General features: G+C 52.9%; 2 protein-coding genes and 1 long non-coding RNA gene across 6 annotated transcripts; 2 read left to right on the top strand and 1 right to left on the bottom strand.

Moving 5' to 3' along the window:
* Positions 1 to 6,891: 6,891 nt before the first annotated feature.
* USB1 (U6 snRNA biogenesis phosphodiesterase 1) lies at positions 6,892 to 17,753 on the bottom strand. Of its 3 annotated transcripts, none has more exons than XM_019819812.3 (7): positions 17,618 to 17,753; positions 16,225 to 16,391; positions 13,957 to 14,140; positions 11,228 to 11,281; positions 10,330 to 10,435; positions 9,028 to 9,111; positions 6,892 to 7,983 (listed from the first exon to the last, which is right to left on the bottom strand). In XM_019819812.3, exons 2-7 carry the CDS (start codon positions 16,334 to 16,336, stop codon positions 7,879 to 7,881), a joined length of 645 nt encoding a protein of 214 aa, XP_019675371.2. In that variant the 5' UTR covers positions 16,337 to 16,391; positions 17,618 to 17,753; the 3' UTR covers positions 6,892 to 7,878. The 3 variants fall into 3 exon arrangements, with proteins under 3 accessions (XP_019675371.2, XP_003998131.2, XP_044901358.1); XM_003998082.6 differs by lacking the exon at positions 17,618 to 17,753 and adding an exon at positions 17,243 to 17,497; XM_045045423.1 differs by lacking the exon at positions 17,618 to 17,753 and adding an exon at positions 17,243 to 17,497 and having other exon boundaries at positions 6,892 to 7,991; positions 9,029 to 9,111.
* LOC123382161 lies at positions 7,985 to 9,636 on the top strand. The gene is made up of 2 exons (XR_006590113.1): positions 7,985 to 8,148; positions 8,796 to 9,636. It is a non-coding gene; the product is annotated as an uncharacterized LOC123382161 (long non-coding RNA).
* A 29-nt stretch (positions 17,754 to 17,782) lies between the features above and the next one.
* Positions 17,783 to 24,298, top strand: ZNF319 (zinc finger protein 319). 2 transcript variants are annotated; one of them, XM_045045422.1, is made up of 2 exons: positions 17,783 to 17,915; positions 20,440 to 24,298. In XM_045045422.1, exon 2 carries the CDS (start codon positions 20,692 to 20,694, stop codon positions 22,447 to 22,449), a length of 1,758 nt encoding a protein of 585 aa, XP_044901357.1. In that variant the 5' UTR covers positions 17,783 to 17,915; positions 20,440 to 20,691; the 3' UTR covers positions 22,450 to 24,298. The 2 variants fall into 2 exon arrangements, with proteins under 2 accessions (XP_044901357.1, XP_023101476.1); XM_023245708.2 differs by lacking the exon at positions 17,783 to 17,915 and adding an exon at positions 18,071 to 18,415.
* The last annotated feature ends 763 nt before the right edge of the window (positions 24,299 to 25,061 follow it).

Below are 25,061 nucleotides of genomic sequence, written 5' to 3'. Positions count from 1 at the left end.
TACGCTACAGCTGAAACACCATGACCCAGATGTCAGACACACAAAGAGCATAGCTGAAGTTTGTCTTTAGCCACTTTGTGGCCCTTTCTTGCTAATGCCTTAAGAAGGTAGCTGTCAGAAACGTCGTCATAACTGTCATTCTACTCTTAGCACCACATTGTGGCCCTTTCTTGATAATGCCTTAAGAAGGTAACTGTCAGAACGTCGAAGGAAGTCATCTACATACTGGATTAAGGTGGAGTCTTCTGGGAATTTTAGTCCCCTCAAACTGCCATGTGGGGTGTGTGAGAAGTACTAGGAGCCTCCGCAAAGCCTTGGGGCACAACCGTCCAGGTACATTGGTGGTTATTTCCCGGGTGAAGGCACACAAGTATCGGATTCCTTACGAAGGGGAATTCTAAACAAGGCGGAACACAGATTGAAGACTGAAATATTAGGGGTTGGAAGGAATAGCAGACAGGATAGTGTTAGGATTAGGAACCAAGACAAATCTGGGTTTAACTGTTTTATTGACAGATCTTGGACCTTGGGCTGATAGTTTTGCCTATTTGGTTTGTTTGTTTTTTTTTAATGGCCCAAATGGGAGTATTACATGGATTAGAAGTGGGGATTAGAAGTTTTTTTTTTGTCTAATAAACCTTGGATTATTGGGTGGGGACCCTCATGTCCTTCTAGCTTTAAGTGATATTGAGGAATCCTGGGGAGGGGCATGGAAAGATCTATTTCTACTTTAAGGGGTTCTGTATCTATATGCATCCCTATTAGTGGAGTTTTGTGGGGTTTTTTGGTTTTTGTTTTCGTTTTTTTCCATAAAGAAGAAGGAATCCAGTCTAATAGTTGATTTAAATAGTCAGTGACATAGGTATTAGTTGAAGGGGGCAAAGGACCCCAGGGAAGTCAGACACAGCTATTAGGGGACATAGATGTGAAGGGGAGGAGTCAGGGAGCTGTAGGAGGAGTCCTTCCAGCGCAGGATAAACTTTTATATCCCACCTCATGAGAAGATTCCTTCCTAACAGCCTTGCGCGGCCGCAGAACTGAGAAGAAAGTGATGCTGAGCTTTAAGAGGTCCCATGGAAATATTAAGGGGTTGAGACAGACAGTTTATGAGGTAAATTATCAAAACTCACCATTGGTAAAGTTTGGTGACTCCGAGGAAGGGGGGCAGGGGACAATGTGGTGCTAAGGGTAGAATGTGTTGCCATGGGGGGGGGGGGGTCAATGAGAAGTGTGGTGGGTGCCCTTTAACGTGGAGGGTTATTTCTCCTTGTGAGTTTGGTGGCAGTTGAGGGCACTGGAGGAGAGTCCAGCGTTTTCTGGTGAGGAAGGGACTTGGGCTTTTTCCCTCCTCTTGAAGCCTGGCACTCCCAGACCCAACATCCTTTTTTCTTACAATTTCAGCAAGTGTTTTGATCAAAGGGAGATCCTGATTTCAGAATTTGCTGTAGATTAAAAATTTCAGGTCCTCCTGGCTGTTTTAACTGCAATACCATAAGCTTGCTTTCTGGATTTCCCAGTGTTTTTGAACTAGTATGTTCTTAATGCTGGGCTAATGTCTGGCACTTACACACGTCTGCCTTTTACCAGTTAATATTATTTTTCTGGAATGTGTCATGGAGCTCTAGTCTGAGACCATTTCCAAAGCTTGTGGCCAGAGCTGAGGCTGTTTGGAAAGGCGGGTCCAGCCCCGAGTGCTCTTTCCTTGTTGTCTCTGATTGATGGTGATCATTAGGCACATTGAGTTTCTTTGTTTATAACTTTGAATACATGACCAATCACTTTTGGTGAGAGAGACCTGAGGGGTGGCTTCTAGTAATTTTTCTTTCCTCATTTTCTAATGGGAATTAGGGGTAGTCTGAGACCCTTGATGGCCTTCAGGTAGGGTGTTCCTTTGGCCTTTCCAAACCGAGGGGTGGCATCCCCCAGGCCAAAAGATAGGTGGATAAGTTGATGTAAACCAGGGAATCTGGAGAGCATGCTCCCAGAACAATCCTAAAGTATTCAACAAATCTTTTCCTTTTCTTTTGGGAATTAAGAGAGTCCTTGACGAGGACAGATGACATGTTAATTCTGAGATAAAGGTTTAAATTCATTGCACCCTGCCTTCCTCCGTAAGAGATAGGGGTGCACCTTACAGTTACAGGGCGTTGAAGGACTGGGTGGTCTTGGTGAAGAACATTTTGGGAGAGCATGACGGATATGAAGGAGAACTAGGAGGGGAAAATGGGGGTGCTGTGAGGAGTTCTAGGGGCTTTACCGAATCAGAACAAATTTTCTGAAGACATTGTTTAAGAAGTTCTATAGTTTGAATGAGGTTTGAATCACTTAGTTGCTGTTCAGCTTCATACAAGTGAACAAAGCAGACCATTGTGCATCAGAGACTTTTGTTCCTTTTTGCCCTAGGGCTCCCCTTAGGTGGACTAATTTGGTCCTATCCCAAGAGCCCCCCAGAGGGCCCATTGTAGCTCAAGAGAGTTTTTAGTAAAGTTTTGCTAATGAGAAAGAAAGTGGACAGTATTCCGCTGTACAAGCATATAGTCAGCAGGAGTTTGAGGAGAGGTTTCAGTTGGTTGAAAAGCTCCCATATTCTTCTTCTTCTTCTTCTTCTTCTTTTTTTTTTTAACATTTATTCATTTTTTTGAGAGAGAGAGAGAGAGAGAGAGAGAGCGAGCAGGCATTTGGGGGCAGAGAGAGAGACACACACACACACACAGAATCCGAAGCAGGCTCCAGGCTCTGAGCTGTCAGCACAGAGCCTGATGTGGAGCTTGAACTCACAAACCGTGAGATCATGGCCTGAGCCAAAGTCGACTGCTCAGCTGAGTCACCCAGGCACCCCTTCTTCTTCTTCTTCTTTTTTTTTTTTTTTAACGTTTGTTTATTTATTTTTAGAGAGGGAGAGAAAGCATGAGTGAGGGAGGGGTAGAGAGAGAAGCAGAGACAGAGTCCCAAGCAGGCTCTGTGCTGTCAGTGCAGAGCCCAACGCACGGCTTGATCCCACAAACTGTGAGATCATGACCTGAGCCAAAACCGAGTTGGACGCTTAACTGACTGGGCCACCCAGGTGCCCCAAAAGCTCCTATGTTCCTGATTAATGAACTTTATACTTATGAAGAGAAATCCCTGGGATTCTAACCCAGCCTCTGTTCCTTACAGAATCTAGCCTTTTATAATCAGAAAAGCCTAGGACTCACCCAGCCTCTGTTTACCCAGGACTCTAACCCAGCTTCTTACAAACAGCTGCTTGGTTGGGACTCTGACCCAGCTTCTAGAGTTTATTCAGAATCCTGAGAATCAAAATCTGGCCTCCCCCTTCAGGGGACGTTTATCTGGAGTGGTGGATTCTAGAGTAGGATTCATCATCGAATACCCAAACCAGCAAACAGACTGGAGACGAAAGGTCTCTGTGTGTACCACGAAGCCTAGTTGTCATGTCTAAGAGTCCAGTGGTAGTTCAGATTTGGGTCACAGCGCCAAAAACCATTAAAGAGAAACAGAATTGGATAGAAGTTAAAGCAGTGAAGATAGATTTTACTGAAAAACAAACAGACAAACAAAACCAACAAAACAAACTATTGCAATAGGGGAAGAGACTTCAGTGTAGACCTGGGCTCAATTCCCAATACAACCAGAACAAGGCAGAATTTATAACCAAAGAGCAAGTGGGGAGGGGGGCATTGGTGGATGGAAAATTACTAAAAGGAGACATTAAGTCTGGGGTGGGTTCTGGCTGAGGCAGGCCAGGCCAAGATCAGATATCACCTGGGGGGGGCGGGGTAGTGGGGATGGGGAGTTTGATCAGATTATCAAGGGTGGGGATTTCTCACTAAACTGATTTTGCAGGTTTCTTGCTAAAACTAGATTCTAGCAGGAAGTACACATAAAGGCCTTAGTTCTTCAGGGAAAAGGCTGGGATAATTGTGTCCATTTCTACTCCCTTTTCTATGGGATCCCTCCTTTGAGAAATGGATTTCTAAATGGTTTTAAAAGTTGAAGTATAGTTAATGACACAATGTTATATTAGCTTCAGGTGTAGAAATTTAGGTGTAGTGATTCAGCGGGTCTGTACATGTACTATGCTCTAAATTTCTAAAGTTTTTACTCTGAAATGTATAGTGGTTGTCAGAAATGGACAACAGGCTTATTCTTGGTTTAACTGAATGCACTGCAATCTTTCACTGTATTTATTGCCAATCAACCAATTAAAAAAGAAGGGTTGGAGGGGCACCTGGCTGGCTCAGTAGATAGAGCATGCAACTCACATTGTAAGTTCAAGCCTCATGTTGGGTGTAGAGATTACTTAAAAAAAAAATCTTTAAAAAAATAAAAGAGTTTGAGTTTAGGAAGTTCTTAGTAAAGAGAGGGGCCCAAGAACCATCTTAGAAGCCAGACAGCTTGGTCATTGTTTTTTCTCTGTTGGAGGTTCCTCTCCTGGTGTAAATCCTACTTAAGGAGGAGGCATCCCTTGTTACTAGACCTTGAAACTCCTGATATTTGGATTCTGGCCCCTACAGGCACCTCTGGGCTTCCAGGTGGGTTTGCCCATCTATCCATGACATGGGTCTGTGGTTCCGTCAGATCTGGCCAGCACCCAAGGCCTGAGGGGACTGGCAGGACAGACCCATGTGGGCCCTAGCCTTCAGTCACCCAGCTTTTTTTTTTTTTTTTTAATGTTTATTTTTGAGAGAGAGAGAGACAGAGTGTGAGCAGATGAGGGGCAGAGAGAGACACACATACATAATCCAAAGCAGACTCCAGGCTCTGAACTGTCAGCACAGAGCCTGATGCAGAGCTCGAACTCACCAACCAACAAGATCATCACCTGAGCTGAAGTTGGATGCTTAACCAACAGAACCACCCAGACACCCCCAGTCACCCAGCTTTAAACATTACCCACGTTTTGCTAATATCATTTCATCTAGAACCTCCCCCTACTCCTTTTGTTTTCTTGGAAACTTTTGAATTAAAGCACAGACATGTGGTTTCATAGCACAGTTTCACTCTGAGACCCTGAGGTGCTGTGAGGGTCTCAAACAGCTGGGGATTAGAAGCCAGGCCTGGGGGCTGCCCAAGCACTAATTTACCAGGCAATCTTCAGCGAGCTGTTTCCCCTCTTTGGGTTTGCCTCCTCGTTTGTACAAGGAAGGTTCTGGCTCAGGTAGTGGCTGTGGTCCCTCAAAAAGGCAAGGCGCTGTGGGTTGGAACAAGGCCCAGGCCCCCCCACCCCCAACCCCACCCACCGTGGGCCCTTCAGGCTCCTGGTACCAAGACAAGGAATAAACAAACAAGCCGAGGTAATTTCCCTCTTCCTTGGAAACAAAGCTGGGGTGGTCTGGAGAGGCGTGTGGAGAGAGCCAAGAGTGCCAGGTGGAAATGGGCCAAGGAGGCCTCGATGATCACTTCCCTGCCCTGCAGGGAACATCTGAGGACACCGAGGCCAGATGTGTTGATTTTGCACTCTCTCTGGTGTGATAAAAGCCCCATCAAGAGCAATCTCTCTATTCCGAGCCAGCCTGGGGAGGGGTGGCCCCGGCCTGTGCCGGTCTCGTCTTCTGTCTTCGAAGCACATCTCCTCTTATGGAAGAGCCCCAGCTGCTTCTGCACTGTCAGCGGAGCGCTGGTGAGCGGGCGGCTCCAGCAGGCACACTCAGTGTCTGGGCTCCCGCCAAGCCCCTGACGCCCAGCCTTCTGCCCAGCCTCCTGCCCAGCCTGCCGACCCTCCCCCCTCAGTGAGTCTCCTACTTCCTTCCTCTGCCACCACCTGCCATTCCCCACTGAAGAGCCCTTTATTGATCTTGGCCCATTTCTCAAAGTTGCCCTACTGTAATTCCATCCGGGCCACATCCTCCCCTGGGACCAGCCCAGCCAGTCCTCTTGGGTTTGTTAATGGTGGTGGGGCTCTCCTGGGGAGAGCCAGTGCCCAAGATGGGGGAAAATCAGGTGGTCTGTGCCCACAGAGCCTGCCTTGAAACAGGCTGGCTTCCACGTTGAAATCGGAACGTGCAGGAAACCGGGTGACTCTGCTTGCACTTCCCAGTCTGACAAGTGCGAAGTCGGGAGTGGGGATCCTGCTCTGCACACCCTGCTTGCCCCCTCACCCTAAGCATCCAGACACAGAGCCGGTAGCGGTAAGTGCTGGCTGCACAGCAAATTCGCTGTGTTCCTTGCATGCCAGGAAGATGCCTGGCTGCTTCTGCCTCTCCAGTGTGACCTCAAAATCCAGCACTGACTGAGCAGTCGGAGTTGAATCAGCAGATCAGTGCAGTGGGGTTGGGGAATCACAGGATGGGATTTCCTGCGTGTCTGGGCACTGAGGGGGAACTTGCCTTGGAAAGTCCGGAGGTGCAGGAGGCAGAGCGGGAGCCAGAGTGACAGGTCCCCTTGCCTCAGGCCTGGGGTGGTGGTGGCGGGGGGAGGGGGGGGCAGTGGGTTGTGTGCACAGGGAGAGCAGTCCTGACCAGGAGCCCCAGGGCAGGAGCGAGGTCAGGGTGGACCAGCGGTAAGACATTTAACCTGTTTCTCTGTCCAAGTGGAAGAGTCATTCCTCCCCATCTTACTTTTCCGGGTTGTCACTGGGAGAACAGATGACATGACCCTAGAAAGGGCTGCATTAACAGCAGTGTCAAGTCTGAATGTCACTGACGAGGGGTGGCCGCCCCCACCACAGGCCAAGCCCTGGGCCGGATGTGGTTTGTGCTACTGGTAGGCCCAGCAGGCCGGGTGACCCCACTGTCGTTTGACTGAGGCTCTGTCAATGCCTCTCACAGCCGCCTTAGCAGTCATAACGGATTTCCAAGAGTCCCTCCACACCGTGAAGCAGGCTGGGGAAGGTGGGGGCAGAGGAAAGTCCTCTTTTCACCTAGTTGAACAGAGGCAGTCCCAGACAAAAGCCAAAATTAAAATTGCAATTTTCATTTGTCGAACATAATTTAAGACTACCACATAAAAATATCTCTTTATCCATCACCAAAGATCCAGGTGACAACCAGGGAGGACTGGCCTTTTGCTCTGGTGAAGGCTTGATGAAAAATAAAGTCCCTGGGTGCCCCCTGACCCCACCTCCACGGCCCCCTCGGAACGCCTGCAGCCCACAGCAGGCAGCTGAAGGCAGCGGAAAGAGAACTTTGGGGGAAGGCGCCTCTCTGCCTCTTTGGGAAAGCTGATGAGAAGCCAGAGGTCACAGAGCGTTGGAGGCCTGGCTTAGAGCCACCAGCCAGGCCAAAATGAAACATCTGCTCACGTCTCCCCAGGCACCTGGCTGGGGGCGAGTGGGAGGCAGGAATGGAGAAAACCGATGTAGAACCACAAATTAGCACTCTGTACCTTGGCCCTGAAATGCCCTCTGCTGGCACAGGAGGGGTGAGACTAAAAATAAATAAATAAATAAAAGTGACACGCTTCGAGGAGGGAGGGTGACAGACCCATTCAAGCACCTGTGTCTAGCTTGAGTGGGGAAGAGCCAGGACATGATGGTTTTAAAAGCCCTGGTGGCGGCCAAGGGCATCAAAATCCAAACAGCTGAAGGGGAAGGGTGTGGGAGAGGGGCCATTTGTTGGAGGGGCTGCAGTGGGGATTCCGGCTGAGTCTGGGCGGGCTCATCGGGTCACCCTGCTTTCTTTTGTGCGGGGCAGGTCCACAGACCTAGAACTAGGAGGCCCAGGCTGCCCTCTACTGGTGGTTCCTGACAATGACCACACGTACCAGCGCTGGACCTGCGACCCAGAGGGGCCAGGAGAGAACCAGCCCCCAGGGACCCCGGCACCCAGAGACCGCGGCCAGGCCCCCCAGTGGGAGGCTGGGAGCGTCCCCATGGACTGGAGCAGGCTCTTCCATCTCCACCCAGCCTGCAGAGGGGCCTGGGACGAGGGCCTCTGGTGCTCACTTCAAAGGCATCGAGAAGAACTTGTGCCCAGACTTGCAGCGGACCTGCTCGGCGTGCACACGCAGCACCATCTCGGAGTCTTCAAACTCGTCCACAATTGTCTTCCACCGGGAGCCGAGAAAAGACAGTCACGTTAAAGGGGACCGGGGACCCAGAGGGCACTGGAAGCCAGACCAGCCTACTCAAATCCTTCAGAGGTTGGACCCGGTGGAGGGAGACTGAGGGCCGTGCAGGCTCTAGGCTCTGTGCTTCGGTAATCTCGTGAGGTCAGTCCTATCGCCCCAACTTGGCACAGGAGGAAAAGGGTGCCCAGAGCCCCGGATTACGAACCCAGTAGAACTGGAATTGGGGTCGGATCTGCTGGAGCCTGAAACCAGGGCTGTTTGCCCCCACAGCATGATTAGGCCAAGGGCAGAGGTGGCTGCTTGACGATGGCCCAGGGGCTGTATCCCTCCTGCACATGCTTTGTTTGGCTTGCGACATGTTTTTTTTAAAAAAAATACACATTAGTTCCACATAAAAATCTGGACTTCTGGCCTCCCTTGAAAAACAAGTGCTAGCAACACTATGTCCGCATTCCCACAAGACAGCCCTTCCCCGCTCTCTCCTCTGCCGGGGGTGGTGTATCAGCAACTCTGAAGGCACCGATGGCAAAGTGAGATACATCACCTACTTATCAAAATACGAAAGCTCCCCTGGTGGACGTTCCCTACGCCTGGCACGTTTCACTCATTTCCAACACGAGCCAGGCCCCTGTGGGCACCCAAGCCCTTGGTCTCTGGGTGAGGGGCAAGGATTTCGGGAGAGGCTTCTGGCATTCTCTCAGACCAGTGTTCTAGGGTCGTGCTTCTCAAATTTTAACGTGCACGCAAATGCCTAGACATCTTGTTCAAAGGCAATTCTGATTTCTTAGGTCTGGGTTGGGGCCAGAGAGTCTGGATTGCTAACCGGCTCCCAGGTGCTGCAGCCACGGGACTGCCCTTCAAGCAGCAAGGAAAGGTGAGGAGGCCCCCTCCCCGGTCAGCTATTTCTAGGGATTCCGGTTTGCATGCCTAACCCTCAGGGCCCGTCAGCTCCCCTGCCACTCCCGGCACGCATCCCGTCGCCCTCTCAGCACCCTCTGTGCTCCCGTAGCGGGAATTCACCTGCAGCTCCCGCAGGCACTGCCCTTCCAGCTGGAGACGCGCGTCACCCACACACCAGGCCAGACTGATGTGGAAGGAGGGGTCCTGCGGAGGAATAGCAGGGAGTAGGCGGTCACCTGGATGCCTTGGCAGGTCCGGACATGACCGTAGGTCTGTCACAGTGTTGTCACAGGATCCCTGCTGGATCCCTGGCCTGCTTCATGAGAGACCAGACCCTCAGTGTTGATCCCAAGCACCCTCTGCTGATAGGGAAAACAGCCCGGGGCTGGCGCTTGCTATGGGCTGAATTGTGTCCCTCCCCCTCCCCCCACCCCCAATTCATATGTTGAAGCCTTAACCCCCAATGTAATGGCATTTGGAGGTGGGGCCTTTGGGAGATAATTAGGTTTAGAGGAGGGTATCAAAATGAGGTGCTCATGATGGGGTTCATGCCTGTGTGAGAGCAGAAAGCTAGCTTCCTCTCTTTCCTCTGTATGAGGACAAAGGGAGCAGACAGCTGTCTACAAGTTGGGAAGAGAGTCCACACCAGAAATGGACCGTGATGGCACCTTGATCGTGGACTTCTAGGCTCCAGAATTATGAGAAAATAAATTTCTGTTGTTTAAACCACTCCATCTACAGTGTTTTGTTATGGTGACCTCAGCTGACTAAGACAATCCTGTTCTGAGAGGCTTTCCTTTACACAGAGTCATTAGATCTGGGACACGGAAGAGAACGCAGGCTCCAGCTCTTTTTTCTGTCTAAAGATTTCAATAGGTGACATACTTTCTAAGATGAAATGACAAAAACTAAAATGTCTAAAGTTATAACTAATAATCTCCACTGACACTCATGCTCCTATACGTCAGCATGGTTTTAAAAGACTGTATCAAACCCTTTAAAAACCTGATACTCCATTTGGAGTTCAAGTACCCCTGGAGGGCACAGGGCGAGGGGCAGGAAGGCCTCTGAAGCTACAACTCTTCCTAGTGTGTCAGTTTTACTAAAAAAAATTTGGGAGAATTACTACTTCTTAAAAAATAGATAAACACGGATCCATATGGAGTACAATGGGTAAGTCTTGTGCATATCTGAGATATAACAAAGATTTGTAAGAAATGTTGGACTTTCCATGGGCTGCACCTGATTACACCTCAGACCCCTCAACCCCCCCAGAGGTGTGTCCCCTGAAGACTGGCATTTGGGACACTTCACATGGGCCAGTTCTGGAGGGCTTGCTTCAGTTTGCCTCCAACAAGGGCTTCTTTAAGGATGGTTTTATTCCAGTTCTAGGTGGGCTGGTGGAGAAGAAAAGGCTGTTACCTGGTAGAAAGTGGTAAGGTCAAATTCCTCCATGACTCTGTCTACCTCTGAAACCAGGTCCAGGAACTGGGCGTGCCCTGAGGTGACCTCGAGCCCAACAAACGTCCTGGGGAAGGCAGAAGTGGAGACAACACGGGCATGAGATGCAGCCTCTGAGAACATAAACCATCCTCGCTGGGGCAGAGGACGTGAGAGAAAGCAGTTAGGTTGGGGCCACAGGTTCTTGCCCCATCTCCTGGCTGGCTCTTTCCTCTGTCTGTAACCCTCCCCCAGGGCCTCACAACCCTTCAGGACCGCCTTCATCTCCCCATGTCTACATCCCCCAAGCTTCTGTGGCCCTGCTCTCCGCCATCACATCACTCCTGAGTCTGGACCCTTGGCTCTTGGGTGCCAGCTACCCTCCCCTCAGCTCTCAACATGCTCTCATCTTTAAAAACCCTCCTGTGAGCCTATATCTTCAGCCACCCCCCTCCTGGCCTCAGTAAAACTTATTAGTTGACTTGCCTACTGTCACTATCTCTAATCCATTACCTCCCAGCTTCAACCCACTCCACCACTTACGGAACACGGTTGGCTCATTCAAGCTTCATGACTGCCCACTGATGGATGTATCAAGGACAGGCGTGTGACAGTGTGGAAATGAGAGGTCACGGAGGTGAAGGTATGAGCTAAACGTTCAACTGGAGACAGAGCTGGGCAGGGGCCCAGGTTTTCTTCCAGTGGCAGGCTTTTGTTCACTTTACCAAGATGTTTTTCTCTACCTCTGTCCCTCCCCCCACGTTCCTCTAGTTATTTTTCTTAATGAAAGGTTCAGATTTGGGAACAGATGCTTTTATAGTCATAGAGTTGGTTAAAGCATAAACAAAGAAAAAATTGGGGCAGACAAGGCCAGACCCACCTTGTTTTCTCTTGGTTGGTATAAATCTTTACCCGGTTGGCAATAAAGAAGAATCTGGAATTTAGAAGAGGAAAGACCACATTTCAGAAAGAATAATTTTAAAAAATCAGAAAAAATTTATATTTAAAAAAGAGGATTTTGAAAATAGTTAATTCATTTCACACTTCATTTTGTTACCCTATTATACAGATGATATAACTGAACACTAAAATATTAGAGCAAGATAAGACCTTACATAATCACCCAGTTAAAGTTAACACATAGCTTCACTCAGATGCTAGCAAAAATTTTATTTTTAAAAGATTTTAATTTTTTTTTTTAATTTGAGAGAGAGAGCATGCATGCAAGTAGGGGAGAGGGGCAGACAAAGAGAGAGAGAGAGAGAGAGGGACAGAATCCCAAGCAGGTTCCACTCTCAGCATGGACCCCAACTCGGGGCTTGGTCCCACCACTCTGGGATCATGACCTGAGCTGAAATCCAGAGTTGGATGCTCAACTGACTGTGCCACGCGGGCGCCCTTAAGATTTTATTTTTAAGTAATCTCTACATCCAATGTGGGGCTCGAACTCACAACCCTGAGATCAAGAGTCAACTGAGCCAGTGAGGCACCCCAATATATCTTTTTGAAATTATCAAATATATTTTATTTATTATTATTAAAAATTTTTTAATGCTTATTTATTTTTATTTTTGAGAGAGAGGGAGAGAGAGAGAAAGACACAGGATCTGGAGTGGGCTCTGTGATGACAGCAGAGAGCCTAATGTGCAGCTTGAACTCACTACCCATGAGATCATGACCTGAGCCGAAGTCTGACGCTTAACAGACTGAGCCACCCAGGTGCTCCTTTTTTATTTCTTTAAAGTAATCTCTACACTCAACATGAGGCTTGAACTCACACGAAGTAGGAAACGCCATGCACCAGCAGGTGAGCATCAGGGGGAGCCAACTCAGTGATCTAGGCGCTATTCTCTGGTCCCAAAGTGAGCAAGAGGATAACGTACATCTGTGCCCCCTCAGGGACCATTATCTCTTGTAATGGCCCTTGGGCCAAGTTTCCAGAGGTCCCAGAAAGGGAGTTGTCCAGTCAAAGAACCACCGCATGCAGGGAAGCCCAGGGCCACGGCTTCTTGCCAGAAGTTTCGTTCACTCACAGTCTTCACAGCCCAGATGCAGGGTGCCAACAGGTCATTTTTACCACGAGTAACATGGCCCCAAACACAGCTGACATTCCACCTTTATCCAGAGAACAGAGCTGGAAGCAGGGGAACGGAAGCATTCTCACGGAGAAGGGGAAAGGGTTTTGTTAACTGTACTCACAAACAGAGAGCATGTTAGCCAAGTCGGACCAATCAAAGTCATTCCCGTGACTTTTGCTGAAGCCATTAGAAAAAAGGGCTGTCTCCCCAGGCTGGTAGACCAGCAGCCCCAAGTTGCCGGTAGCCTTCTTTGCCTTTGTGAGAATGAAGCCCAACGTGGAGAGGGCCTGAGCTAAGAGATGGTGACAGTCAGGTGCCATCTGACATCTTCTGGTCACCCCAATCCACGCATACATGAAGCCAGCACTATTTTCAGCTTTTTAGTTATAACAGCCTATAAATTCCCCCTCCCCCTCCAGTTTAAGCCACTTTGGGTTGGATTTCTGGTACCTGTGACCAAGAGAGTAGTGACTAATATACATATTGCTCAATAAATTTGGTGGCGACAATAAAAAAGGTCAGGGGAGGGAGTCGAATGAGGCAGAGAGAGGAGTTTTAGTTCTGATTCTCAGGCTGACCTCCTCCCTTCCTCTTCTGGCCCTCAGAAAGGGCTGAACCAAATGGGCAGTTCCCTACCTGGGCAGAGTGCATCTATGGAATCCCTGGGCCTAAGGCCTCCTGCACTGTGGGAGTGAGGCTTGCGCTAGAAGATTTCTGTGCTTCTCTCGCCCATCTACACAACGAGGCTTTTGGTTAACACCTCATTTAAGAAAGGCTCTGCAAATAAAACCACCACTTGGATGGCTTCTTAGGCTCCTTCCGGAACCAACACTTAGAGGATCCCTCTCTCCTCCTGTTCATTGGCTCAGCAAACATCCACTTGATGCCTACAGTCAGCAGAGCACCTGGAGGAGAGATGCAGGGGATTCAGAGAGAAGTCGCATTCCTGGGCCTGCGGGCGCTTGGCTCCATAGAGGGAAATGGACATGGCAATGACTGGGTATGAATGAAATAAGCACAAGGGTATGCGCCGCCACAGCATGGGATGATCCCTGGGACTGAGGAACTCTGGGGGAGACGCCAAATCGCGGGCGGAGCCCCCGTGAAGGAGCAGGGCTTTGAGCTGCCCAAGGGTAGGAGGAAAGTCTCTCTGGTAACAAGAGGAGAGAGGTATGAAAAGGTGAGGAAGGAAACGTCTTAGGCTGGCAGACAAAACCGGAGGCAGGGTTCAGTTCTGATCCTTCGCCAAGTGCCATGCTGCTCACAGGTCCCCTTGGAGGCAGCCACTACCGCTCCTGTGACCTGCCCACAGGTAAGGACTCGAGTTTTCCAGAACTTAGGTCACATGCCCAAGGTTGCTCACGATGAGGCATATGGCAGGCGGCTCCAGGAGATGTGCAGTGTTCTAACCTTTACGTCTGGCCTGCCGGCTGGGGTAGTACCCCCCACACCTGCCCCCCCCACAGGAGCTGAGGACAGGAAGAGGAGCGTGGAGAGGAGGTGAGAGGCAGATGAAACACTGGGCACTCACCCCTGGAAGGAGGCCATGCGGTCTTTCAGAGCCTGCACGAAGGGGAGGATCCAGTGATGCCGCAGAACCACGCTCTGGGACAGGCTGAGGTGGAACGCCTCCATCCGAACCAGCCGGGGGACGTAAGTCTGTGCGCGGGGCAGCAACATGTCGAGCAGGTCCAGGAACTCCTCCTTGGCTTCATCTGGAGGGAAGAGCGGATAGGGTGGGCCATTCTCTTAGCCAGGGTGGTGTGACTGAATGAAGAATCCCAGAAGGCAGAGGAAGGCCTTTGTTACTCTGCATTTTAGGAGGAAATGACTTTGAGAGCAGCCTAGCTGTATGTATTTTAATAAAACTTTAATATAATTTAATGGTTAAGGAAGTAATACACATATGCCCACTGTAAAGAATTTAAGTGAAAAAGGAAATATGCAGGGGTGCCTGGGTGGCTCAGTCGGTTAAGTGGTAGACTTAATTTTGGCTCAGGTCACGATCTCACAGTTTGTGAGTTCGAGCCCCGCATTGGGCTCTGTGCTGACAGCTCAGAACCTGGAGCCTGCTTCGGATTCTGTGTCTCCCTCTTTCTTTGTCCCTCCCCCACTCATGCTCTCTTTCTCTCTCAAAAATACACAAATATTAAAAATAACTAAATTACAAATATGTATGTTACAAAATTGTGTGTTGTAAAATGTACACTCTCAAGAACAGAAATTTTATTTTATTTATTTAAAGCATTTTTCTTTCTTTTTTAATAATCTCAATGTGGGGCTTGAACTCACAACCCCAAGATTGAGCTGCGTGCTCTTCTGACAGAGCCAGCCAGGTGCCCCAAGGACAGAAATTTTAAGAGATGAGAAAAAAAGGAATATGTAAAGAGGTTCTAATATTTTTCTTCCAAATGGATCATCTTGACCTCTCCCCCAAGGGGAATATACCCCACTTTCAAGATCACTACCCTAGGTATCCAGACTGCCAAACCTGGATGCCTATCTGCCCAGCCTTTAATTTTATTTTAAATGCTTATTTTTGAGAGAGAGAGAGAGAGAGAGAGAGAGAGAGAGAGAGAATGAATGAGCAGGGAGAGAGGGAGAGAGAGAATCCCAAGAAGGCTCTGCACTGTCAACACAGAGCCCAACGCAGGGCTCGAACTCATGAACTGTGAGATCATGACCTGAGCCAAAGTTGATGCCTAACCGACTGAGCCACCCAGGCGCCCCTCCCCAGCCTTTTCTCAGTGTATGTACTAATGTATGTATTTTATTTGTTGAAAAGATGACAGTGTACCATTCAAACTGTTCTTCCACTGGCTTTCTTCATATAACATGATATGCTGGATGGCCTTCCTCTCAGCGCAGAGGGCAAGCTCATGATTACAGCCCCATAGTTAATCCATAATCACAAACAGCACTTTTTATCAAGTCTCCTATTAGATGTTTAGAATCTCCTGATAAACACTTAGAATGCTCCTAGTTTTTCACAAAGACAAACATCACTACAATGACCACCATTGTATGTTCACTTTTTTTTTTTAATCAAATGTATGACTAGAGCTGCATGGTTAACAGTCTGCTCACACCCGGTACGTTACTCGATTTGTCCAAATGGCCTGCTGAGTAGGCAGTATAGGAATCATTCTCATTCTGTGGATGGGGAAATGGAGGTTCTAAGAGTTGACCTGATCCAATGCAAAATACTAAGAGCCATCACTTACTCTGTGTATGGTGCTTAGAGCCTGACATAAATGATCTGATTCAATCTTCACAAAAGTCCTAGGAGATACGTGTTCCCCATTTTAGAGATGAGGAAACTGAGGTTCTAAGAAGTCCAATAGCTTACTAAAGGGTACCCAGAGCAGTGGGTAGTAAAGGAAGGTCTGACTCCAAAGCCTGGGCATTTTTTGCCTGCCATTCACTCATGAGGGCTGGGAGGAGAGAGGGACTTGACCCCAGCACATCTAGGGCCCTCTTAGAAATAAACTGCCAGGTGCAGCCACACTCTGGGATGGCCTTCACACTCTGTCCTAGACCCTCCCTTGGTCACCTCCTCATGAGTGAGAAAACATACCCAGGGTTAATAAAAAATATTTCAGGCAATGAATTTGAAACTGAAACCAAGTTTACAGAAAAATTCCCCAATTCTTGAAACTTGTTCTCTCTCTGCTAAGTCCATCTCTCTCCTACCATCAATGTCAGAGGTTTCTGGTTTCTTCCTTCTGGCTGGGGCCAGCTTCCTCCCATCAAGAGGCACCTATCAGTCTCAGCCACTCGTCTTTTACACGCTACTCACACGGCACATAGACGTGGGTGGCCCAGTTGCCCCGCTCGTGGGGGAACGTGCGCACCCGGCCCCCATGTTTTGCACTGTCATCTTCAGGCCCCTCCTCGGTGCCCAGGAACATGTGCAGCACACTGTCAGGTACTGGCAACCTCTGGCTGGGAAGGGGGCTCTGGGCACTGCAAGAGAAAAAAGGAAAACGAGCACATTTATCCTCCTAGAATTCTCTACCGCTGTACATATAAAAGTTGTAACCCCTTATACGGGATGACTGTGTGCACCTACTTCCCACCAGGTGCTGTAAGCAGCTTCCAGATAACCACAAAGCTCTTTCCCCAGGGCTGTCTCACGGGTCACTCACCAACCCCAGGAGGCGGACTTTAGCTAGGAGCATGGTTTCCATGGGAGACAAGTGGGCAGGCAGCAGTGTGTGGTTCAGAGGTCACATTCCCTAACTGGACAAGACTGAACTGCAGTAGCACTTCTTAGCTTTGGGGTCTTGAACAGGTCGTGTGCACTGTGTGGGCCTCAGTTTCCTCATCGGTGAAGTGTACCTGATAAAGCTATCGTGACATCAACCCAGATACTGCTTGAAAGGCGCTCTTCAAAGCACCAGGCATGGCACTTGAGAACTGAACCTCCACGAAATAAAGGCTTCGACGGTTTTGTTCACTGCCGAATGTCCCAGTCCCGAGCCTGGCCCCGAGCGGGTGCTCAATGAGTATTTACTGGATGAATGAAAACACTCTCCGAATGAGGAAACAGACCCAGGGGTGGTGTTGTGGTGCACCCCAGAGGCGGTGGCTGGACCCGAGCGCATGTTACTTGCCTCCTAATCTTGGCCTAGCCAGGAGGGGGCACTCTGGGGCTTTGTCCAGGGCTGTCCACTGGATCCTCCTTTCCCGCTGCTTCTCTTGTCCTATCCTGGAGAGCCGCCCCGCACCATCGCCCCTTCTCCCCAGACGCTCGGGTCCCGTCTGGGTGTCGCGCTAACCAGCACCCTCCCCCAAAAGACTTCTTCGCTCCTTACCGAGGGCAGCTTCCAGCCCCCGGCTGCGCCTGGGCCCCGGCCTTGGCCTCATCCTCATCCTCCGAGCTGCTGCTGCTGTAGCCCACCAGGGGCGCCGCACTCATTGGGCCTCCTCCAAGACCAGAGGCCGACTCAGCGATCACTCGCACCCGGAATTCCGCTGCGCCGGAAGTGCCCTCCAGGGGCGGGGGCTGGGTTAGCACCGCCTCGGGGCGGGGCCTGGAGGGGCGGGGTCCGGCGGGACTCGGGCGAGACTCTACCACCGACACCACGCTGCCTGCCCGATTGCAGCGCGTGGACCGCTACCTGGAGCCTCCCGGAACCCCACCCCCCAGCCTTCGTGTGCCCATTTCACAGATCGCTCTGGGCCCTGACCTCTCTGTCCGTTGCTCTGTCTGCAGCCATCCGCGACCAGACCTCCCAGCCACGGACGGCCCCTGGGTCAGCGGTCAGTGCCCTAGATCCAACGGAGATGGGATCAGAGGTCCGGGAGCGCCCTCCTCAAGCGGGTCCAAAGGCCGAGCTCCAGGGACCCGTCCCCTAAGAGCAAGCTGAGCAGTCAGTGGCGGGTCAGTTCCAGAAGATTAGAGGGTCTAGGAGGCCTCTCTTCTCAGGTGCTGGCGTCGGGCCCCCGGTCGGGCCGCTGGAGCCTCCTTCCCCTGAGGCCAAACAGGTTGGTCGGAAGAGAGCGCCCTCCCTGGGTCGGCTGAGGAGTGCCGACCGGGTAACTGGAGAGCCACCTCGCACGCCTGACTGTCCGACCCAGCCTGGCCGCGGGGTCCCCAGCAGGGGGCGGCCTCGCTCCGCGCCGCCCGCTCCTCCCGCAGCCGCCACCGCCCCGGCTGCCGCTCCTCCCCCGGCCCCGCCTCCCTGGCCCCCGCGCCGCCCGCCTGTCCGCCGGTCTCTGCAAGGCCGTCGGTCCGTCCGTCCGCCCTCCCGGCGCTCCTCCGCCCTGGCCCCGCTATCCCGGCCGCGCACGTCGCTTCCTCGGTCCCGGCCACCGCTAGCTGGTTCCCCGCCCCCGGGCCGGCAGCCGCCGCCGCTACTCGAGGCCGGGGATTGGCAGTGCGCGTAGGCCGCGCCGCCGCCGCTGGAGCCGGAATAAAGGGGCAGCCGAGAGAGCAGCCGGACGCCACTCGCCCCGCGCCTGACCCCGCGGGCGGCCTGGAGCAGGTGAGCAGCCGGGGCGCCTGGGGCTGCGTCTGGGGGCTACTCCCGTGCCCGCCGCACCCCTTTCCCAGCCAGTCCGCCCGCCCCCCCCCCACTTCCCCCCCACCTCCGGCCCGACCCGGCGGCCTCCTGGGCCTCTGGGCGCGTTGCTACTAACCGGGCCCAGCCTGCGGCCCTGGGGCCTTCCTCGGGCTCAATCGCCCTCGGGGCCGGCGCTCTGGCCGTAGCGGCCTGGCCATTCTCGGTGAGGGCTGACAGGAGGCAGCCCAGCTGGGCGGGTAGCAGTGCCCGCGGTGGGGAGGTGATCGCCTTTCATTCGGTTTCCCAGGGAGGAGGAAGGGCTGGCTTGGGACGCAGGTGGGGGCCTCCCTTTGCCTCCTTTACACTCGTCTCTCTTCTTTGCGGAATTATCAGGCCTCCCCGCTGTACCTTCCTGGAAAGGGCAGGGGTGGGCAGTGCAGCTGGGGGCCCAGGACCGGGGATCCTGGTTCTGGCAGCCATTCATAACGGGGAAAAAAAAAAATCATCTGGGTTGGCGCATCCGGACCTAGACTGCGCTCAAAGTAGCCCCACTCCCCACTTTCCTGGGGAGGCTTCCTACCTGCTTGCTCATGCAACCTGCTGCGTCGACCCGGAGCAGCGACTCCTTTCCTTCTTTCCTTCCCGGAAGATGCTGTGGATGACAGTTTTTCCCCCGATTCTTATGTTTCTTTGGCAGAACAGATAGCAGCAGGGCTGGCCTGTGAAGCCATCCCCCACCCTCTTTTTTTTTTTTTTTTTTTTTCCTACTCTTTCCCTCAGGAGAAAACTTAGAAACTTTTTGATGTTTGAGGCAGAGGAGCTGGAAACCTGAAAGTGGGTTGCCTGTAATTCTAAAAGTTCTTCCCTCTCACTGTTGTTACCTTATGCTGCCACAAAGTGGTGAGTTAGAGATTTGCCTGGGCTGGGTGGTCTTTACCTTCCATTGATAACCCAAAATGTTATGGACTTGGAGCAAGGGAACAGGGCTGTCTCTGGAAAGGTTGTCTTTTCCAGGTTGTCCTGGAGAGAGGAGAAATGCTCTGTGGTTAGCATGCTACTTCCCACATTGTAGAGGCAAACTTCTAATTGCTTACCTTTTCCTCTAGGCCTTGGTACTGTCAGATTCAGAGGATTCAGGAGTTTTTTGGTGCTCAGGCAGATAACTAGAGTGGGGGCATGTTCTGCTGTGGAGACCTCCAGGCTGGGTGGGTCTACAGCCCTATCATCTACCCCCCATCTTACAGTGGCTAAGGTCTCTGCCAGGCCAACCAGACTGTTGTATGGAGAAAGAACAGGCATATGGTCAGGATAGAGGGCCTGGGGAATACTTGAGAGGGATGTGGTTCAGTCCTTCACAAAAGAAGGTTTTTGAGATGCTCCTCGGTTCCCGTAGCTGTTTTAAATAGTGACTGTGAGGCTGTTTGCTGTTGGGCCCTCAGATCTGGGAGGCCTGGTTCTCTGTTCCGGCAGGCTATTATCCTGAGCACCAATGTCCTGGGTTGAGATTGAGGGCTCTCAGGAGCTGGAAGGCCTCAGGGAGTCCTGCACCAGTGCATCTCTGCTTTTATCTAATATATTGGGCTTCCAAGTAAGAATCTATTTGCAAAAAAAAAAAAAAAAGAAAAAGAAAAAGAAAAAGAAAAAGTTATGCTGCTAAAATTATTTTGGCTTAACGGGTCAGTCTTCCCTTCCCTCTTCCTTTGGAGCATGAGCAGAATTTATGACCTCTTGTATTATGGGAAGATCATCCCAGCCCCTTATCTGTGAGACAGCTGACTGAAGAGGGCTGGTCATAGGCTGGGGAGCTGGGAGGCTCTCTGCTGGAGGAGCTGAGCTGCCAGCAGACTTCTGTGGACTTGTGTGAAGACAGCACATCTTCCAGCCCTGAACCTCTATCCCTTCCCTGATGTGGCAGTGGTGTGGCAAGTGCAGGCAGAACAGGGAGAGGGCCCAGGGACCAGCTGTGTATCTCTGCCTTGAGCTCACGATTTTTCTCTTCTCTACAGAACCAATCATCGGGGAAGGGCAGAGCCTTTCTGGCATTGCTGGCATCCTGCCTCGAAGAGCCCCCTGTCCTGCAGGCAGAGCCTTGTAATCTATCTTGGTTAATGACTTGGGCGGTCTGACCAGTCCCTCTTCCGTGCCTTGTCTGAGGTTTTTGTCCATACCTGATCCTAGGCAGCTTCTGTCTGGGTTGGATCACCTTAAGTGGGAAACTGAAGCCATTACTCTCCAAACCCTGTTTCATCCTCCCAAGCATGTCGGAAAGCTGGCAGCAGCCACCACAGACGCAGCCACAGCAGCCTCAGCCGCCACAGCCTCAGCACCATGCAGAACCGCCGCCGGCCCTGGCGGAGCACGCGCTGCCCCCAGGCTCAGCTGAGAACCCCCTGGGCTGTGCCGTCTATGGCATCCTCCTGCAGCCCGACCCGGGCCTCCAGCCCCCGCAGCACGCGCCCCTGCAGGCAGCTGGTGAGCCGGGCCCCAAGTGCGGTGTGTGCGGTCACGACCTGGCACACCTGTCCAGCCCGCATGAGCACCAGTGCCTGGCGGGCCACGACCGCTCGTTTCAGTGCACGCAGTGCCTCAAGATTTTCCATCAGGCTACCGACCTGCTGGAGCATCAGTGCGTGCAGGCCGAACAGAAGCCTTTTGTCTGTGGCGTCTGCAAGATGGGCTTCTCGCTGCTCACCTCGCTGGCACAGCACCACAGCGCGCACAGCGGCACCGGTGGCCTCGTGAAATGTTCCATCTGCGAGAAGACCTACAAGCCCGCCGAGGCCGCTGAGCCCGCAGCCACCGCTGCGTCTGCGCTGCCGCCGGCAGCCGCGCCGCCCGCCGTGGCTCCCGCCGAACAGGCCGACAAGCCCTACAGCTGCTCCATCTGCCAGAAGCCCTTCAAGCACCTGTCGGAGCTGTCGCGGCACGAGCGAATCCACACGGGCGAGAAGCCGTACAAGTGCACGCTGTGCGACAAGAGCTTCAGCCAGTCGTCCCACCTGGTGCACCACAAGCGCACGCACAGCTCCGAGCGGCCCTACAAGTGCGCGGTGTGCGAGAAGACCTTCAAGCACCGCTCCCACCTGGTGCGCCACATGTACGCACACTCGGGCGAGCATCACCTGTTCCGCTGCAACGTGTGCGAGCTGCACTTCAAGGAGTCCTCGGAGCTGCTGCAGCACCCGTGCACGCCGAGCGGGGAGCGGCCCTTCCGCTGTGGCGAGTGCCAGAAGGCCTTCAAGCGGCCGTCGGACCTGCGGCAGCACGAGCGCACGCACAGCGCGGAGCGTCCCTTCAAGTGCGATCTGTGCCCGATGGGCTTCAAGCAGCAGTATGCGCTGATGCGGCACCGGCGCACACACAAGACGGAGGAGCCCTTCAAGTGCGGCCTGTGCGAGAAGGGCTTCGGGCAGCCCAGCCACCTGCTCTACCACCAGCACGTGCACACCCTCGAGACCCTCTTCAAGTGCCCCGTGTGCCAGAAGGGCTTCGACCAGTCGGCCGAGCTGCTGCGGCACAAGTGCCTGCCGGGCGCGGCCGAGCGGCCCTTCAAGTGCCCCGTGTGCAACAAGGCTTATAAGCGGGCGTCGGCCCTGCAGAAGCACCAGCTGGCCCACTGCTCGGCAGCCGAGAAGCCTCTGCGCTGCACTCTGTGCGAGCGCCGCTTCTTCTCATCCTCGGAGTTCGTGCAGCACCGCTGTGACCCAGCCCGCGAGAAGCCACTCAAGTGCCCGGACTGCGAGAAGCGCTTCAAGTACGCGTCAGACCTGCAGCGGCACCGGCGGGTGCACACGGGAGAGAAGCCCTACAAGTGCCCCAATTGTGATAAGGCCTTCAAGCAGCGGGAGCATCTCAACAAGCACCAGGGTGTGCACGCCCGCGAGCAGCAGTTCAAGTGTGTGTGGTGCGGCGAGCGCTTCCTGGACGTGGCCCTACTGCAGGAGCACAGCGCGCAGCACAGCGCGGCGGCTGCGGCTGCGGAGGGCGCCTACCAGGTAGCCGCCTGCCTGCCCTGAGTGAGCGCCTTGGCCCCCATCCTGTCCCCGCCCAGACTCCTCGCATTGAGCCCTCTACCTGGCCCGTGGTCTGAGGCCCTGGGCCTTGAGTGACCCTGAGGACAGATGGCACTGGGCAGCCAGGGGGTGGGGGTGGGGGAGTGGGGACCTGGAAGTGGGGGAGCCAGATTGCTGGGGCTGGTCCTGATCCCACAAACCTCTTTCCCATTACAAGATTCCTTTTCTTGAGAGCCATCGGCCTCTCTTGTCTCTGGCGGCCTGGAACCAGGCTGGAAGTCAAGTGGCCTGTCTCTACCCTGCGGAGGGATTGGTGCCAGCCCAGCCTTCCCAAACTTTTCAGCCTAATTAGAAACCAGATAGTTTCTAGGAAGGAGGATGGCCATCGTAGGGCCTGGGAGAAGGGCCAGACCCCATAGGTGGGTTGGATGTAGGGCATCCTCCTTCAAGTTGCTGTTTGAGGGAGAAGGCCAGCTTTGTGATATGGTCCTGGGGACCAGGAGGTGAGCCACAGGCCTGTCGGTCTGCTCCAGCTAGGGGTGATGTGCCCTTCTGGTTTCTGATCGTGAGACATAACAGGAGGGCTGCACGTCTGTGAGCTGGGTCTGCCTGGAGAGAACCGGCCCGGCCCAAAGGGAGGAGGCAGAGAAGTTCTCCTGTGACACATTCAGCCAGGGACAGTGCCATCCACAGGGAAAGGAGGAAAGGCAGCTTTTGTACTGAGGGCTAATCCTGCTGTTCGAGAAGTGCCCCTTCCTACCTTTGCAGCATAGTTCCAAGCTCTGGGGAATGTGTTCTCGGCCAGACAGGACCGCTGATGTGAAAGGAGGGGATTGTTAGACCACCTTGGTGCCTGGGAGGAAGCAGGGCCAAGTGCATGATCTTACCAGTGGATGCAGACAAGTGTCCTCCCCCTTGAAGGTGTGAACCAAAGTGTCAAGGGCATAGCCCCAATCAGCTTGCCTTTGCTCTGCTTCTGGGCCAAGACCAGGCCTGGGCACCGAGGGTGGGGGAGGTGAAAGGACTCTGATCCCACAGTGCTCTCCCAGCCTGTGGGCGCCCTCCCCATCAGTCTGGCTGTTGGCCTGGACCCCAGGGGTCTTGCACTGCCAAGATGCCCTGGACAACATCCAGTGACTTCCAAGGCCAGAGCATTCCCTCAGGGGTCTCCTGGGGTCCCTCTAGGTCTCTGGCTGACCACCAGGGGTCAAGGGGGTCTGGGGCAATAGGGAGCAGGCTGGGGAAGAGGGTTAAGGGAACCAGTAGGTGGCTGGAGTCGACTGAGATCGCTGGCCAGCGATCTCCTCCCCTCCTTGGGAAGCCCAGAGGACTTTTATTATCAAAATGATTCTTTTGAACCCAGCTGTGCCCCTGTGCTCTACCAGCCTTCCTCCTTGGGTGTGGGTCTTGAAAGACTTTAATCAGTGCTTGCACCAAGGGCCCAGAGGAGCAGAGAGGCCCCCTTGTCTCACTGTCACCTTGAGAAGGCTGAAGAGCCCACATCTGCCTCTTCTATGAGACTGGGCTCCCTTCCTGTGCCTGCGGAGAGGGGCCGTTCCTTCCCCTCGGTGCTGGCTCTCCGTCACAATGCCTCAAAAGACATGGAACCCAGGCCGACCACAGGCCCAACCGCTCATTTTCCCCCCTTTCCTTTTGCTTTCTAAAAGCAGTTGTTATACTGTTCATAACATTGTATAGTTTAATTTCATGTCATTTTGGATCTTCTATTAAAATGTGAAAATTTGGATTTTTAAAAAGAATGACTCCATTTTAGATAGCCCCTTTTGATGTTAATATATAGTGAGTCCAATGTATGCTTTAGAAGTAAAGACATTGACCATCACAGACCAAAGCACTGCTTATTCTGGTCATTCTTCCACTGGGGGATGATGGGGCATGGAGAGGGAGAGAGAGGTGTGCAGGCCTGGGTGGTAGGCTTGGGGCTGCGACATAAGGCTGGGTTTGAATCCCAAGTTTTGAATGCTCTGGTCACACAGCTTTGGGCAAGTCACTACACCTCTTTGGGACTCAGTTGCTGCATCTGCAAAATAGGGAGGTAACCCTTGCCTTGCTCAGTCGCAGTGAGAATGAAAGGGCCTCACTTGTGGAGGCCCTGGTGGGCAAGCCGTGAAGGTGCTCACCAGGGCCCCAGGGAATAGGCCTGCAACCTCTTGGCCTCCCCAGGGGTCTAACTGCAGCTCCTGCAAAGGGAGCTGGGCTGTGAGGGACGGGCAGCTTGTGGATGGTCAGAAGCCAGGAACCTGGCCTAGGAAGCAGGAGCGCTTGCTCAGCCCCAGGGGAGAACCAGAGCTTGCCTGGGGCAGCAGTGGCCCCAGGCAGATGCCCTGCCCCAGAGGGTTGCCTGCTCTCACCCTACTTGCACTCACCCTGTCACATGGCCATCTGCATGTCCATGTCCCCTCTCGGCCTTCCAACCCACCTTTCTTCTGTTCCCCTGCCCCAGTGTCCCAGTGGGCCAGCTGTGACTTGGCTCCTTCCATTTCTCAAGGGCAGGGGTTGAAGGGAGAGAGGGAGAAAGCCTGCCCAGGTCTGGGCATCTGAGAGCCAGTGGAGGGTGGCTAGCTGGGTGGCCAAACACCCTGCTCTGGAGGTGG

The sequence above is a fragment of the Felis catus genome, chromosome E2, assembly GCF_018350175.1.
Source record: "Felis catus isolate Fca126 chromosome E2, F.catus_Fca126_mat1.0, whole genome shotgun sequence".
NCBI classification, from domain to species: Eukaryota; Metazoa; Chordata; class Mammalia; order Carnivora; family Felidae; genus Felis; species Felis catus.
Note: the sequence above shows the minus strand (reverse complement) of the source record. Positions and strands in the feature narration are given on the sequence as shown.

Excerpts from the sequence above, each read along its gene's own strand:
- ZNF319 (XM_045045422.1), top strand. The coding sequence starts at position 20,692 with ATGTCGGAAAGCTGGCAGCAGCCACCACAGACGCAGCCACAGCAGCCT.
- USB1 (XM_003998082.6), bottom strand. The coding sequence starts at position 17,346 with ATGAGTGCGGCGCCCCTGGTGGGCTACAGCAGCAGCAGCTCGGAGGAT. Across the intron at positions 10,436-11,227 it reads ACCAACCAAGAGAAAACAAG|GACGTTTGTTGGGCTCGAGG; the intron begins GTGGGTCTGGCC and ends TGCCTTCCCCAG. Across the intron at positions 9,112-10,329 it reads ACCTTACCACTTTCTACCAG|GACCCCTCCTTCCACATCAG; the intron begins GTAACAGCCTTT and ends ATTCCTCCGCAG.